This window comes from Papio anubis, chromosome 5 (genome assembly GCF_008728515.1).
Source record: "Papio anubis isolate 15944 chromosome 5, Panubis1.0, whole genome shotgun sequence".
NCBI lineage: Eukaryota > Metazoa > Chordata > Mammalia > Primates > Cercopithecidae > Papio > Papio anubis.
This window is the reverse complement of record NC_044980.1, coordinates 73953765-73970122: the sequence shown is the minus strand read 5'-3', so window position 1 is coordinate 73970122 and position 16358 is coordinate 73953765. Positions and strand designations below refer to the sequence as shown.

Sequence of the window (16358 nt, the reverse complement as noted above, 5' to 3'; positions counted from 1 at the left end):
TGTACAGAAAAATCTGGAAGTATGCACAACAAACTGTTACCAGTAAATATTCTGAGGAAGTAAATGGGCTTGGGGAAATAAAGGGGGAGGGGGTGGAACTATATCTTTTTACTTTTGTATTGTCGGAGTTTTCTTTGTTTTTTTTTTTTTTTTTTTTTTAGGGAACTTGCTTTTATGTATTACTGGTGTAATTCAAAATATGAACAGAAAGTTGAAGTTATATAAGGAAAGAAAAGCTTTGGAAATTCATTGTTGATCCAGGTGACAACAGTTACAGTAGAATAGGGACAAAACCCACCAGCAAGAGCTGGAAAGAGGAAGAGCTGCGTGCCTAGGAGAGCAACCGAACCATTTCTTCAAGAAGCCGGGCTGCACGTGCAAGAGAAGACAGTAGCTAGAGGAGTAATCAGTGCCAAGAAAAGGCTTTCATTTCTCTTTTGAGACAGGAGAGATTTTCAGGAGATCCAAAAAACACAGGAAAAAAAGCTAAGGAGTGAGGAGTAAACAGACTGGAAATATAAGAGAGAAATGGAATAAGTAATGAAGCAAGAAATCAGAGAAAGAGCTCAAGGCAGAAATTTGTCTTGAACCGGAGATGGTTCTCCTGGAGCAGGCAAAGAGAATCATGAGGACGGCTCCCGCCTGCAGGTGAGATGATGTGCACGTGAGGATGGGGCCTGCCTGGTGAGTGTAGGCAAAAGGTCTGACTGCCTGGTCAGCTGGATGCTTAAGGTGCAAAAGCACTTGAAACAAAAACACTGAGAAGGAGGAAAGACACCTGACAAAAGTATTAACAAAGTATTAAAATAAGAAAATCCAAGCCCAGCTTTTCCCTATAGAAAACAAATTGTAACCATCAAATCAAGTGAAATACTTCACAGTTTACACAGTATCCCTTCTCTTTCATGTTGCACTTTGTAGGCTGGAAAAGAAAAAGAAATGTTGAATTCTCTTTCATTGTGGCAAATATGAAGGCAAAGCCCTGACAGAATTTCTTAGCTATATATATATATTTATTTATATATTTATATATTTATTTTATATATATATATATTTTATATATATGTAAAAAATACCTTTAATGGACAAAATTCACATTTTCAGCTTTAAAGTGGTGACAGTCTTACTATTACAAGAAGAATATAAATTATGGTGTTGGATTGCTTTAGGCTATAACATCACTGCCCATCTCTAATTTTTCTAGTCCTGTGATGTTGTTGTGACACATGAAACATTTTCAGCTTTTCTATGTCATCACTCTTCTCTGATTTGTGAGGGATTTCTCTCTGTGTGCATTCTCTAAAGGGCTGATTTTAGGGGGATGATATGATATACACAGCGGCCTTTAGTGCTGTACAGATTTTTATACTGTATACTTGCTGCAAATTAAGCCTTTTTCCAAGGATGAGGTCACAAGCATTAGGTGTTGGGCATTTGGTGCAGCTACCACATTGTGTGTGTGTGTGCATGTGTGTGTGTTTTAAGGGAGAGAGAGAATGAACAACAGCTGTCTCAGGCACATGTAATTGAAAGGACTAAACATTAAAAACAGACCCAAGAGGCTGCATTACAGCTTTCTTCACTGGAAAAGAGAATAAGGCTTAATTGAAAGGTTTAATGGAAGATAAAGTCTCTCTGTTCATCAAGTTGGAGACTGATAGGGTGAAAGAAAGGGTCAGGTCAGGCCCTTGCCAAACACCATCTGACGTGAGCTTTATGGAGTGGAAACATATTCCTTTTTGTAATTCTTTTTTGTATGCTCTGCCCTTAGAGGAAAGCCTGCGATCCACCTGCACAAGATACACCCTGAGGGGAGGGAAGAGAATTGAGGTGGGGATTTGAGCAGGTTCAGCTGAAGAAATCGGAAAGCAGGCAAAAGATAGTGCGACAGTCTCAAACACAGAACACACAAGCCATCTGCAGGGTGTGCGAAGCTACACATATTCAACAGTGCTCTATGCTAGGCTCAACGTTCTCAATATCTGTTTTCCCAATCCCTCCACCTTGGTAGAAACCCAAACTCTCCTCTCTCCTCAGGATACACCTTGCTTCTCTATCAGCCCCCTGGATACTCAACATACCAAGGGATAAATTCAGTATCTCACAGTTCTCTTCCTTTCCCAGCGATAATCATACTCTTCCAATTTCCAGCAGAAATTGCCCAATGCTTCCTGGCCAATGCTCATCATCTTTGCCCCACAAACCTGTCCTCATTCAACATTTCTTCTCCCAGTGAGTGACACCGTCCAAGTTAGGGGCCTGAGAGATGTGTTAGATGCCACCCTAGTCTAACCTTCCTCGTTTCTTCCCAAATGCCATAGTCTAGGTCCTGTGGGTATTAGGCATAGTCTAGGTCCTGTGGGTATTAGTCCAAGATGGGAAGACCCTTGGAAGATATACAACTGGATCCACATCCAGGCCATGACTATCTCTTAACTGCTGATACTTTGCTTGGTCCATGTTCTAGCAGATGAAACACTGAAAAGTTGTCTTTTCAGCTAACAAGCCCTAAGGACTCACAATCAACCAGGTCAGTGTCTTTGATTGTCCTAGTGTCTACAACTAAATTAACCATGATGGACACATATGGACAAGAAAACAAAGAAGAAATGTCAGGTTATTTTTTATGTCCAGAGTTCCATACTCAAGTAGCAAACCACATATGAAATAAGCATAGACGTAACTGCTATGAAAATGCTCTGGTCTCAGCTCGACCAGACAAAAACAAGACTGGGTCTTGGTAGCAGCTTCCCCTGAACTAGTGCCATAACATGTGGTAAAATGATATCCTAAATGTGCCCGTGTTCTTAGAAATGCAGTATTGGCGAATGGTAAGCAAAACATTAAAATGAGCTTCTTGGACTGGTCAAAGCTTCAAAATGAAAAATGTTAATTCCAAAATGATTTTTTTTTTTTCTGGGCCAGATCTAAAGGAGAAAACATGCAACTGGACATCCCAGAAAATGACCCTAAGATTCTCTGAAGGCAAAGTGGGGGCAAGTAGATTCTGCTCTGAGATATGAAAACCAATAGAACAATGTGATTTTCATAGCACACAAAGACAGCACACCCAGGCTGGTACTGAAAAGCCATCCCAGGAAAACAAAAGTAAACAGAGAAGGGGTTCTGAGCAGTCTTTGAATCTAAGCAGCATCTACAGGAGGATGTGCAGCTCGGAAAAGAACGTCTCGTGCTAAACTAATCAAAAGTTTTGACTTTTTAAAAGAGGGATCAATAAAACCATAAATATGGAGTAGTTAAAACTTTTATATTAGAAAGGCAGCAGTACTGAATTAATGCCATCAGACTGTCCTTTGAGGGTGAAATGTTTAGTCAACCAACCATAATTAATTAATTGTGTTTTATTACAACGTCAAGCAAAAATGGCTGATCAATTCTCGCTCCGAATCAGCTTCATTAACTTTCTGGCTTTGTTCGTACATGAACAAAATCAAGGTGAATTTTACAGATCCAAGTTTACACCAAAAACTCAACTTAATCAATCTTAGATCAAAAAGTTTTCTTCCCTGATTTAGAAAACAAAAACTTAAGAAATACCTCAATGCAAAAAGTAAAATATAAAAACTCAGTATAAAGCAGTCAGATTAAAAGAAGTTATCAAAGAACCCAGTCCCAGGTCTCAAGTCAAGGGAAAAGCAAACGTAATAGACCAAAAAGTCAAAACATCAAGAAAAAAGTCAATTATTAACCAAATCTTCAAATCTTAAAAGAAGAGAATTTTCACCATTGTATCACCTAAACCACTTAAGTGGTTTCTGAAGTCTGTCTCCTGACAAGATCACGCATGCCCTGGTTTTGACTGTATGTCAAACGCCACCAAATAATTACTGACTCAGTTTCCTGTAGATGACAAAATGCATTCCTGGGACAGAAAAAAGATTTCTTACTTGAAATCTAATCATCTTTAAAGCAACTTGCATTATTTGTATTTGGTTCACCAAGATATTTGCTTGGCAACTACAAACGCATTTGGGCTACTGATGGTGCTTGCTCTCCTGGAATAAAAAAGATGGGAAAACAGGCATGTTTTAAATTATGTATTTTAACTCCTAGGTAGAAAGGAATAGAGATTGTAGAAAGGAAAAGATTGTGTCTGGAAATGACCCAAGGGCTCTACCTTGCCAGCTTGATGCTTCTTTCATCTTTGAAGGCTTGACTTTCTTTCTACAGCAAGTCATTCTGCATTAGTCCCAAGTCTGGATCAAAACCCTCAAACAGAGAGCACCAAGAGCAAGGATGGTTGAACCATGTGCCGGGGTCATGATGACTCGTGGCAAGCTCCCCTGGGGCCCTTATGGAGAGCGGCACTAAGTTGCCAGCCCCATGCAACTCAGAGAAAGAAAAGGAACTGAAAAATTTTGCAAATAACATCTACTCTCAACCCTAGTCTCACATTAATTTATTTTCGTCTTTGAATGAGGAAGAGAAAAAAAATAGAACAAGAAAAGACTGTAGAGATAAAGAGGACAATGCAGGTAAGTACAATATTGAACACTAGCTAAGGGTCCTGAAGTCCAATTGACTTGGATTTGAATCCCAGAACGGCAGCTTGACAACTTTGTGTTAGAACTTGGCCAATCTGCCCGTCATAAATTTTTGTTTTCTCATCTGTAAAATGGGGATAATAATGCCCTATTAGCTTGTTGTGAAGAATTAAAAAAAGTTAAGTATGTAAAGCACTTGGCACACTGCTTGTCAGAGAAGGTGGTAAATATAAGTAGCTGAAGAGACAGCATCAAGGGTTCAAAGAACAGCCTGAACTCGCTCAGAAATGCCTCATTCTTTTTCTTGTTATTTTTTGTTTGTTTGTTTGTTTGTTTGTTTTGAGATGGAGTCTTGCTCTCTCCCCCAGGCTGGAGTGCAGTGCTGTGATCTTGGCTCACTGTAACCTCCGACTCCCAGATTTGAGCAATTCTCCTGCCTCAGCCTCCTGAGTAGCTGGGAGTACAGGCAGGTACCACCACGCCCAGCTAATTTTTGTATTTTTAGTAGAGACAGGGTTTCACCATGTTGGCCAGGCTGGTCTCGAACTCCTGGCCTCGGGTGATCCGCCCACCTCAGCCTCCCAAAGTGCTGGGATTACAGGCATAAACCACCATGCCCATCCTAAATGCCTCATTCTTATAAGTAAACTGAAGAAATTTCCTGATCACCTACTACATAATTAGCAATGCGCTTCACTCAGACATGAATGTGCCCCAATCCCTCTCCTCATTCTCAAGGTGTATACAATCCTACCCAGAAAACAGAAATCTAACACATTAACTATATTAAAAAGGCAATGATAACCAGAATTGCTGTCGCCCACGTGCAGTACACAATGCAAGTACTGCAGCCATTTGAAGAGGGTGCCAGTGAGGGCTGACTTGCAGGGAGATGTCTCAGGGCAGGAGTGGTAGAGAGAGGAACAGACAGATGGAGAAGGGAAGGCTCATCAGGTGAAGAAAAAGAAAGCATGCCACAGCTAGAGTGTTGGCCCAAAATACCCAAGAGATGAGCAAGACAAGAGAGCAGGGAATTGTGGAGTGGCAGCCTGGATTAGGGAGTGGACAGGCAAAAAGCAAGAGCTTGAGAGCCATGGGAAACAAAACTGAACCAGGTTTAGGGACTGAATCAGAAAACAAAAGAGAGGGACCTGCCCTGCATCTCTTTCAGATTTCTAGTTCCCATTTAAGACCTTGTACACACCTTTCCACCCTCCTGCTGTTTCTTAGGCGGAAGTGAACTCACACTGTTCTATTTCTCTAAATAGAGGATGTCATCACCTTCTTTTGATAACCAAAATACACAAAGCAGGGTTTACAAATGTAGGCTGGGCTAGGGCCATCTCCCAGCTCTGTGGCTTACTAGCTGTGTGACCTCAGGCAGGAAAACTAACCTTCCAGGCCTCAGTTTCCTTATCTGCAGACAGGGGAATTATAATGCCCCTCTTGCCAATTGTTGACAGGATAAGTGAGTCAATATATTCAATACATTCTGTAATTGGAAAGCACATATAACAGTGCCTGGCACATAGGAAGAAATCTATAAAAGTGACTACTACTACTACTACTTGTTATTATCATTTTATCTACTACCATTAATCTTTAGCTGGAATGTAGCCACGGAAAGCTCAAATAATTATCTCACACATGACTAAGGAGCAGGTACCAGGAGAAAACTCATCTTAGAATTGCAAGTTCTTCCAAAACTACCACCAACAGTGATAACCCCAATGCAGGACCCAGACAATTAAGTACCACCCTGGAGGACTGAGCCTATACCTGGCTTGGTGAATGGCCTCCATCCACTCTTTACCATCCTGCTCCTCCTCACAGCGCAGCTCCAGTGGCTTCTGACCTTCATGGCCAAAAAGAACAGTAAAGTAATACTGGAAAGGAAAACAAACACAAAAAGTTTAGTTCTATTTTTCAAGCACAACAGCATAATAACACAGTATTTGCCTACAAAGGGTATATATTTACAAAATACATCAGCGCTTATGCAAATTTTATTTCAAAATGCAACATTTCACTCTTGGTCCAGTCGGCAATGACTTTGCACCTAGAAGATACCACAGACTGCAGCTGAACAGCCCTCAGTTAGGGTCAACCCTTAACATTCCCATTATGTACCTTTCTATATAAGTACAAAAAAGAATATTGCACACATTGGGCTATGCAGATAAATGAAAGGTAATATGATATTTTCCAAATGTTTTCCTTTTTTGTGGTGTGATAAAGCTGCAGGGACGCATAAGTTTATATCACGGCACTAGCTAATTTTATTATCTATTATCTATTATATTCTATATCTATTCTCCATTCTGGGAAGCAATATGCCTATAATTATGCAGTCCAATTGCTGCCATTTGCCTCTTCTGCAACCTTAGCAGATGTCATCAATTGCTTATGTCCCTGTTTTCCCAGAGGTAGCCTTGCAATTGTGTTCAACACAGTATTCCAGAATGCATACTTGACATGGGAAAGGAAATGTAATTGCCATCCTAGGGGTCAATACGTGATCAGAATTCCTTTTTGGTAGAGGTGTAACATAAGTTATTGTTGGATGAAAGGAACTGGGCTTAAGTAGGGAAAAGACTGACATTTATCAGGGGTAAAATAATTTCTCTCATATGAGCCTGATTCATAATCACCAAAAGCTGGAAACAACCTAAATATCCTTTAATAAGTGAGTGAATAAATAAACGCAGTACATCCAAACAATGGAATACTACTCAGCAATAAAAAGAAAAGAATTCTTGATAAAAGCAATAACATGGAGTAAAAGCATCAGGTTGAATAGAAAAGTCAGTCTCAAAAGGTTACATACTATATACAATTCCTGTTGTGTGATATTCTTAAAATAGGGACAGAGAACAGATCGGGGTTTCCAGAGGTCAGGGGTGGGAGTGTGTGACTATAAAGGAATCACATGAGGGAGCTTAGGTGGTGATAAAATGGTTCTGTATCCTGATTATGGAGGTTACACAAATCCAAGTATGTGTTTACATTCATAGAACTGTGCACCAAACAAGGGACAATTTTATACTATAAATACACAGATAAAAATTTGTAAATGGCTTCTCAGGATTCTATAACAGAGATAATCATATAACCAAGATTCAAAGACTCCCAAATTCATGCTAGTTTACTCAACCACTCCGTGTTCCAGCAAAGATAGACATGGAATGGGGAGCTTTACAACAGTAAGCAGAGTCCTCAGATGACAGTTCTAAAGCAGAAATATTTTACAATCATCTTGGAATAATCTGTGTTAAGAAGCGGAGAATTCTCATGTAAAATATGCAGAAATATATATGTATGCTGAGTTTAGAATGTGCTTTGAATTAGACAAAGTGACAGATGTCTTGAGTTGAAGATGCATTGCCCTTCGACAACATTCACGAATAACAATACACCCAGTAGATCACAATCAGTCAGTAAAATCTCAGACTTTTTTTTTTTTTTTTTTTTTTTTGCGACGGAGTCTCGCTTTGTCACCCAGGCTGGAGTGCAATGGCGTGATCCTGGCTCATTGCAACCTCCATCTCCCAGGTTCAAGTGATTCTCCTGCCTCAGCCTCCTGAGTAGCTGGGATTACAGGCATGTGCCACCATGCCCGGCTAATTTTTGTATTTTTAGTAGAGATGAGGTTTCACCATGTTGGTCAGGCTGGTCTCGAACTCCTGACCTCGTTATCTGCCCACCTTGGCCTCCCAAAGTGTTGGGATTACAGGCGTGAGCCATCGCGCCCCACCAATCTCAGATATTTTTAAGTTGTACTTGAACACATGGGCTATCTGAAGATTTGCTCTAGCCTATCAAGTTTCAAAATGCTTTAAAACAAGCCACTAGATCCAGAAAAACTAGTAGTGCTCCAGAGTTAATGCTCATCTCTACCCCATTTTATTTCCAAGCCCCTTAGGCTATGTCCTCTCCAAGTTCCTGACCACTGTGAACCGATATAGGGCAAAGCAGTAAACCAAGCTGAGGGAAAATCCCAAACTGGGTGAAATATACATAGCCAAGCTAAAGTAGGGGAGAAAAAAAGGAATCCTCAGGAATAGAAACAAAGGTGAAAGGCAAAGCCATAGCAAAAAGCACAGGAACCAAGGTTCTAACATCCAAGGGGATGGTCCCCATGGTCTTGGCTCTGTGCAGGGCACCAAGTTGGAGCTAAGATCCATGCATAACATCAGGAACTATGAAGGGTTACCACCTCCGTGTAACAGAGACTAGAAAAACTCTCCCCCAAATCCACTGAACACCAGGAAAATTTCCAAATGAGTCAGAAATGTTAATGCTCTATTGTATTGATAATTACTACAATAATATCAAATACTACTTATAATATTACTATCAGCAGTAGTAAGAAATTATAAAGTATCTTATTCCTCTTCTGCTTATTTCCCAACAATTCCATTTCCCTAGTTGAGGAATAGTATCAAGTCACTTAAAAAAATAAAATAAGTTGAGCATGGTGGCTCACACCTGTAATCACACCACTTTTGCAGGCTGAGACAGGAGGATCGCTTGAGCCCAGGAGTTTGAGATCATCCTGGGCAATATAGTGACACCCTTTTTTTTTTTTTTTTTTTTTTTTTTTTCTTTTTTTTTTTTTTTTTTTTTTTTTTTTGAGACCTGTTTCTACAAAAAGAAAAAAGAAAAAATTGGCTACGTATGGTGGCACACAGCTGTAGTCCCAGCTACTCGGAAGACTGAGGTGGAAGGATTGCTTGAGCCCAGGAAGTCAAGGCTGCAGGGTGCAGTGAGCAGTAATTGGGCCACTGGTCTAGCCTGGGCTACAGAGTGAGACTCTGCCTCAAAACAAACAAACAAAAAGTTAAAGTAAAAAAATTAAGCCATAAGAGTATTTTTTTAAACGAGTGAATGCCACTATACCTCTGAATAGGATGAACTGTCCTAACTAGGACTTGAAATCCAGAAACATTAAGACTAATGATTTGATTACACAAAAATAAAACACTTCTGCATAACAAAACTACTGTAAGCAATGCATAAAGACGTGTGACAAACTGGAAAAATATAAGCAATTTGTATAAAAAGGATAATATCATTAATAAATATAATCATGTGGTTTTTCTCCTTAGCCTATATATATGGTAAGTTATATTAATGGATGTACTAATATTTACAACCTCTACAGTTATATTACTTGTATGTACAAAGTTCTATGTAGTTCATAAGTTGAAAGATGCATATCCTCTACATTCTGTTTTTTCTTTTTTGATTGATGTTTATATTAATGAGAGCCAGTTTAAAATCCAATGAAATGGAGCACATTACATTTTTTTCCATTTGTTCTGTCAGTTTTTGCTTTATGTGTTTTAATGCATAATATATATTATTGGGTGTGGACAAGTTTAGACCTGCTACATTTTCTAATGAATTAAATATTTTATTGATATAGTGGCCCTCTTTAGCCCAAATTATACACATTTGGCATCATAGTCTAACTTTGTCTTTTGGTTAGTGTTTACATATTATGTCTCTTCTATCACTTTATTTTTAATGTTCTCTTTTTATATTTTAGGTATATCCCTTTTAAATCACTTTTACAGTAACTCAATTTGTAAACATATTTTTGAAATAATTTTAAGCTTATCAGAAAGTTGGAAAAATCAAAATACAGCAAAATACTAGGAAATCTGTTAATATAACTTACCATATGAATAGGCTAAGGAGAAAATTTTATTATCTGATTCTAAGGAAGAGTCAAATCCTGGTAAAAGCAAAACTTTAAAACTGTTAGAAAGTAATATAAGAGAATATCTTTATGATCTTGGGATGGAAAAGTACTTGTTAAACAAGACACAAAGCCCAAATCATAAAAAAAAGATTGAAAATGTTGATTGCATTGAAATTTAAAACTTTTATACAACAAATGATACCCATAAAAGTGAAAGACAAGCCACAGATTTGAAAAACATACTTGCAACAAATTTTACTGATAAAAATTAGTGTCAAGAATATAGGCCAGGCACAGGGGCTCCTCTTGTAATCCTGGCAATTTGAGATGCCAAGGCAGGAGGACTGCTTGAGCCCAGGAGCTTGAGACCAGTCTGAGCAACATAGCAAAGCCCCATCTCTACAGAAAATTTAAAAATTAGCCAGATATGGTGGCATGCACCTGCGTTCTCAGCTGCCTGGGAGGCTGAGGCAGGAAGACTGCTTGAGGGCAAGAGTTTGAGACTGCAGTTTGCCATGGTTCCACCACTGCACTTCAGCCTAGGCAAAATACTGAAACCCCGTCTCTACAAAAAAAAAAAAAAAAAAGAATATACAAATATTTACAAATCACTATTTTTTTAAACTCAATATAAATACAGGCAAAGGATATGAACACACCACATCCAGATGATGAGATACAAATGATTAACAAATTTTAAAGGACATTTAATTTTACTCATAATCAGGGAAATGAAAACTTAAAAAAAATAAACAACAGTTCACTTCCATCAGATGGACAGAAATTAAAACACCTGACCATACTAAATGTTGACAAGGAGACAGCACTGGAAAGAATTATATACTATGGTTACACAAATTGGAACAAGTCCTTTGGAAAGCAATTTGACAAAACCTGGTAAAGCTGAAGATACACATATCCTCTCACCTTAGCAATATCACTCCTCCACATGTACCATAAACAATCACGTACTGGTACAAGTAAACATATTCACATTTTAGAATTACAAAACAACTGGAATCAATCTAAATGTCCACCAACAGGAGACAGGACAAATACTACAAGGAGTATCTGTACAATAATATACCATAAAGCAATTAAAATGAATAATTAGAGCTACAAAGAACAGCACAAATGAACCAACTCCATGTTGAGCAAAAAATGTTTCTGTATATACAGTATGATATCATTTCCATAAGGCTTAAAACTATGCATATCAAGCTATTTATTTTTAGATATGTACATAGTTAGAAAGATATAAAGAAATACAAGGAAATATAAACATTAAACTGAAGATAATAGGTTTCTCTAGGGGAGAAAGGATAGCAAGAGGTTTCAAGGAGGGGTACATGGGATTTCAACTGAATTTTTTTTCTTAAAAAAAACTTTTTATTTTGATTTTTTTTGTAATCTTTAAAAATTTTCCGAGAGCACAATAAAGACTTCACCTAGGTGCACCTTTTAACATTTTTTGCCTCATTTATATTCTCTTTCTCTCAATCATTTCACATAAATCATTTTGTATTGATCTTTTTATATCCCAGGTTGAGTGAAAGTACACAAATATTGAACGTTCTTTATATTTGTATGTTAACATTGTGTAATAAATTTAAAACAAATAACTAAAGATCCATACAAAGGAATATCATCATGAAATTTCAGAAGAGGACTGACAAAAAGAGGATCCTACAAGCTTCCAGAGAGAGACAGAAAATAAAGAAGCCACATAAAAAGGATGTGAAATTAGGATAGCATTGAGAGTTGCTGGAAGAAAGTAGAGCAATGCCTTTAATGTCGTGAGGAGAAAAATATATTCAACATAGAATTCTATATTCAACTAAACTACCAATCAAGTATTAGGACAGAATACATATTTTTTAGCAGCTTGAAAAATATTCCTTGTAGAATCCTGATATGGTTTGGCTGCGTCCCCAACCAAATCTCATCTTGAATTGTAGCTTCCATAATTCTCATGTGTTGTGGGAGGGCCCTGGTGGGAGATAACTGAATCATGGGGGTGGTTTCCCCCATACTGTTCTCATGATAGTGAATAATTCTCATGAGATCTGATAGTTTTATAAATGGGATTTGCCTTGCACAAGCTCTCTCTTTTGTGGCTGCTATGTAAGACATCCCCTTGTTCTTCCTTCATCTTCTGCCATGATTGTGAGGCCGCCTCAGCCACATGGAACTGTGAGTCCATTAAACCTCCTTTCTTTGTAAATTACCTAGTCTCAGGTATGTCTTTATTAGCATTATGAGAATGGACTAATACAAATCCCTTCCTAAGGAAGTTATTGTATATATTCTATTGCAAATAAAGGGATTAACTAAGAAATAGGAATACAGAGGGCTCAGGAAACTATGGTTCCAACACAGGAATGTAACATAGGAAAATATCTGAATGACAGTTGTACAAAAGATCCAGAGAACAATCAGCCTAATTTTGACAAGATGGGAGTATCTGGAAGGGAAGCCACTAGGAATTTAAAAAAACGGATAAAATATCTGGAATAGGTATACAATGTCCCTAAGTATTTGGTGAAAAAATTATAGTTAAGAGTGGCACAGATATATTAAAATATTTATCAAAAAATAAGGACATGCAAACAGAAAACTAAGCAAATTCGATGTGGGGGGTGGCAATTATTAATTTCAGGAAGAAAACATAAACTTATCCGGAAAAGTAAAAGTAAAAATAGTATATTATTTGGCTCTGCAGTGAACTACATTTCCAATGATAGCATTAATAACAATTAATTAATAACAGTATTTCTATCATAGTGTTAATCAAAATTGCTGATTTTACCAAAATTATTGATATAATCATATATACAGAACAGGAGAGAGGGAGGCAGAAGGTAAGAAGATGGCAGGAGGAAAATAGAGCTAAATCTGCAATGACTATAACAATTCAATAGGAAATACTTAAAATTCATAACCCAAGAAATACCTCTATAAGCATATTATTTTAAAATATGAAGGTAAGTACCAGGAAAAGAAAAAAGGCCAATTTGAAAAACATTTCCTTCTAAATTATCCTTTTCATCTAAGTTTTCATTTTTCTTTATAGTATTTGTTGGTACATTTTCTCCATGTTTAATATTATTTGTGCCGTTTTTAAAAAATGGTAATTCTACAAATGTTTTCTGAAATCAGTAGGACTTCCTGATTATTGCTGTTGTTTTTCTGTTTTATTAATTTCTTCTCCATATTCCTTTTATCATCTGTTCTTTGGATATTTGTTCTGTGGTTCTTCTAGCTTCTTGAGTTCAGTGCTTGAGTTCTCAGCTGCAATCTCTTCAAATGTTACTAATTTGCCATGCCCCCTATTCTTTCTTTAACTCCCATAGGATGTACATTTGAATCCTTCAGTCCACCGTCTATATGCCTTAACAACACCTTTACATTCATATTTTCCATTTCTTTATCTCTCTGTTTTCTGTGCTGAATTACCTAAGACTTTCTTCTAATTCACCAATTCTCTATTCAGCTGTAACTAGCATAAACTTAGCCAGTCTACTGAGTTACTTTTTAAATTTATTATTTTTTTAATTGTACTTTAAGTTCTAGGGTACATGTGCACAACATGCAGGTTTGTTACATATGTATACATGTGCCATGTTGGTGTGCTGCACCCATTAACTCGTCATTTACATGAGGTATATCTCCTAATGCTATCCCTCCCCCTTCCCCCCACCTCATGACAGGCCCCAGTGTGTGATGTTCCCTGCCCTGTGTCCAAGTGTTCTCATTGTTCAAATCCCACCTATGAGTGAGAACATGCTGTGTTTGGTTTTCTGTCCTTGTGACAGTTTGCTCGGAATGATGGTTTCCAGCTTCATCCATGTCCCTACAAAGGACATGAACTCATCCTTTTTTATGGCTGCACAGTATTCCATGGTGTATATGTGCCACATTTTCTTAATCCAGTCTATCATTGCTGGACATTTGGGTGGGTTCCAAGCCAAGCTATTGTGAATAGTGCTGCAATAAGCATATGTGTGCATGTGTCTTTATAGCACCATGATTTATAATCCTTTGGGTATATACCCAGTAATGGGATGGCTGGGTCAAATGGTATTTCTAGTTCTAGATCCTTGAGGAATTGCCACACTGTCTTCCACAATGCTTGAACTAGTTTACAGTCCCACCAACAGTGTAAAAGTATTCCTGTTTCTCCACATCCTCTCCAGCACCTGTTGTTTCCTGACTTTTTAATGATTGCCATTCTAACTGGTGTGAGATGGTATCTCGTTGTGGTTTTGATTTGCATTTCTCTGATGGCCAGTGATGATGAGCATTTTTTCATGTGTCTGTTGGCTGCATAAATGTCTTCTTTTGAGAAGTGTCTGTTCATATCCTTTGCCCACTTTTTGATAGGGTTGTTTGTTTTTTTCTTGTGAATTTGTTTAAGTTCTTTGCAGATTCTGAATATTAGCCCTTTGTCAGGAGGGTAGATTGTAAATATTTTCTCCCATTCTGTAGGTTGCCTGTTCACTCTGATGGTAGTTTCTTTTGCTGTGCAGAAGCTCTTTAGTTTAATTAGATCCCATTTGTCTATTTTGGCTTTTGTTGCCTTTGTTTTTGGTGTTTTAGTCATGAAGTTCTTGCCCATGCCTATGGCCTGAATGGTATTGCTTAGGTTTTCTTCTAGGGTTTTTATGGTTTTAGGTCTAACATTTAAGCCTTTAATCCATCTTGAATTAATTTTTGTATAAGGTGTAAGGAAGGGATCCGGTTTCAGCCTTCTACATATGGCTAGCCAGTTCTCCCAGCATCATTTATTAAACAGGGAATCCTTTCCCCATTGCTTGTTTTTGTCAGGTTTGTCAAAGATCAGATGGTTGTAGATGTGTGGTATTATTTCTGAGGGCTCTGTTCTGTTCCGTTAGTCTATGTCTCTGTTTTGGTACCAGTACCATGCTGTTTTGGTTACTGTAGCCTTGTAGTATAGTTTGAAGTCAGGTAGCATGATGCCTCCAGCTTTGTTCTTTTGGTTTAGGATTGTCTTGGCAATGCAGACTCTTTTTCAGTTCCATATGACCTTTAAAGTAGTTTTTTCCAATTCTGTGAAGAAAGTCATTGATAGCTTGATGGGGATGGCATTGAATCTATAAATTACCTTGGGCGGTATGGTCATTTTCACGATATTGATTCTTGCTATCCATGAGCATGGAATGTTCTTCCATTTGTTTGTGTCCTCTTTTGTTTCGTTGAGCAGTGGTTTGTAGTTCTCCTTGAAGAGGTCATTCACATCCCTTGTAAGTTGGATTCCTAGGTATTCTCTTTGAAGCAATTGTGAATGGGAGTTGATTCATCATTTAGCTTTCTGTTTGTCTGTCATTGGTGTATAGGAATGCTTGTGATTTTTGCACATTGATTTTGTATCCTGAGACTTCGCTGAAGTTGTTTGTCCAGCTTGAGATTTTGGGCTGAGACGATGGGGTTTTCTAAATATACAATCATGTCATCTGCAAATAGGGACAATTTGGCTTCCTCTTTTCCTAATCGAATACCTTTTATTTCTTTCTCCTGCCTGACTGCCCTGGCCAGAACTTCCAACACTATGTTGAATAGGAGTGGTGAGAGAAGGCATCCCTGTCTTGTGCCAGTTTTCAAAGGGAATGCTTCCAGTTTTTGCCCATTCAGTATGACACTGGCTGTGGGTTTGTCATAAATAGCTCTTATTATTTTGAGATATGTCCCATCAATACCTAGTTTATTGAGACTTTTTAGCATGAAGGGCTGTTGAATTTTGGCCAAGGTCTTTTCTACATCTATTGAGATAATCATACAGTTTTTGTCTTTGGTTCTGTTTATATGATGGATTATGTTTATTGATTTGCATATGTTGAACCAGGCTTGCATCCCAGGGAGGAAGCTGACTTGATTGTGGTGGATAAGCTTTTTGATGTGCTGCTGGATTTGGTTTGCCAGTATTTTATTGAGGATTTTTGTATCAATGTTCATCAGGGATATTGGTCTAAAATTCTTTTTTTGTTGTGTCTCTGCCAGTCTTTGGTATCAGGATGATGCTGGCCTCATAAAGTGAGTTATGGAGGATTCCCCCTTTTTCTATTGATTGGAATAGTTTCAGAAGGAATGGTACCAGCTCCTCTTTGTACCTCTGGTAGAATTTGGCT

The 16358-nt window shown here is 38.0% G+C and overlaps 1 protein-coding gene across 4 annotated transcripts in view; it reads right to left on the bottom strand.

Annotated features, from left to right (window-relative positions):
• The window catches only part of RASGRF2 (Ras protein specific guanine nucleotide releasing factor 2), a 265347-nt gene that overhangs the window by 176736 nt on the left and 72253 nt on the right, over positions 1–16358 (bottom strand). For 3 of the 4 annotated variants that reach the window (XM_031666740.1, XM_031666741.1, XM_031666739.1), the window contains exon 2: positions 6285–6391. In XM_031666740.1, the coding sequence (XP_031522600.1) occupies positions 6285–6391 (107 nt within the window). Of the gene's footprint in view, positions 1–6284; positions 6392–16358 lie in introns of those variants that run through there. The other variant, XM_031666742.1, reaches the window with a different exon arrangement.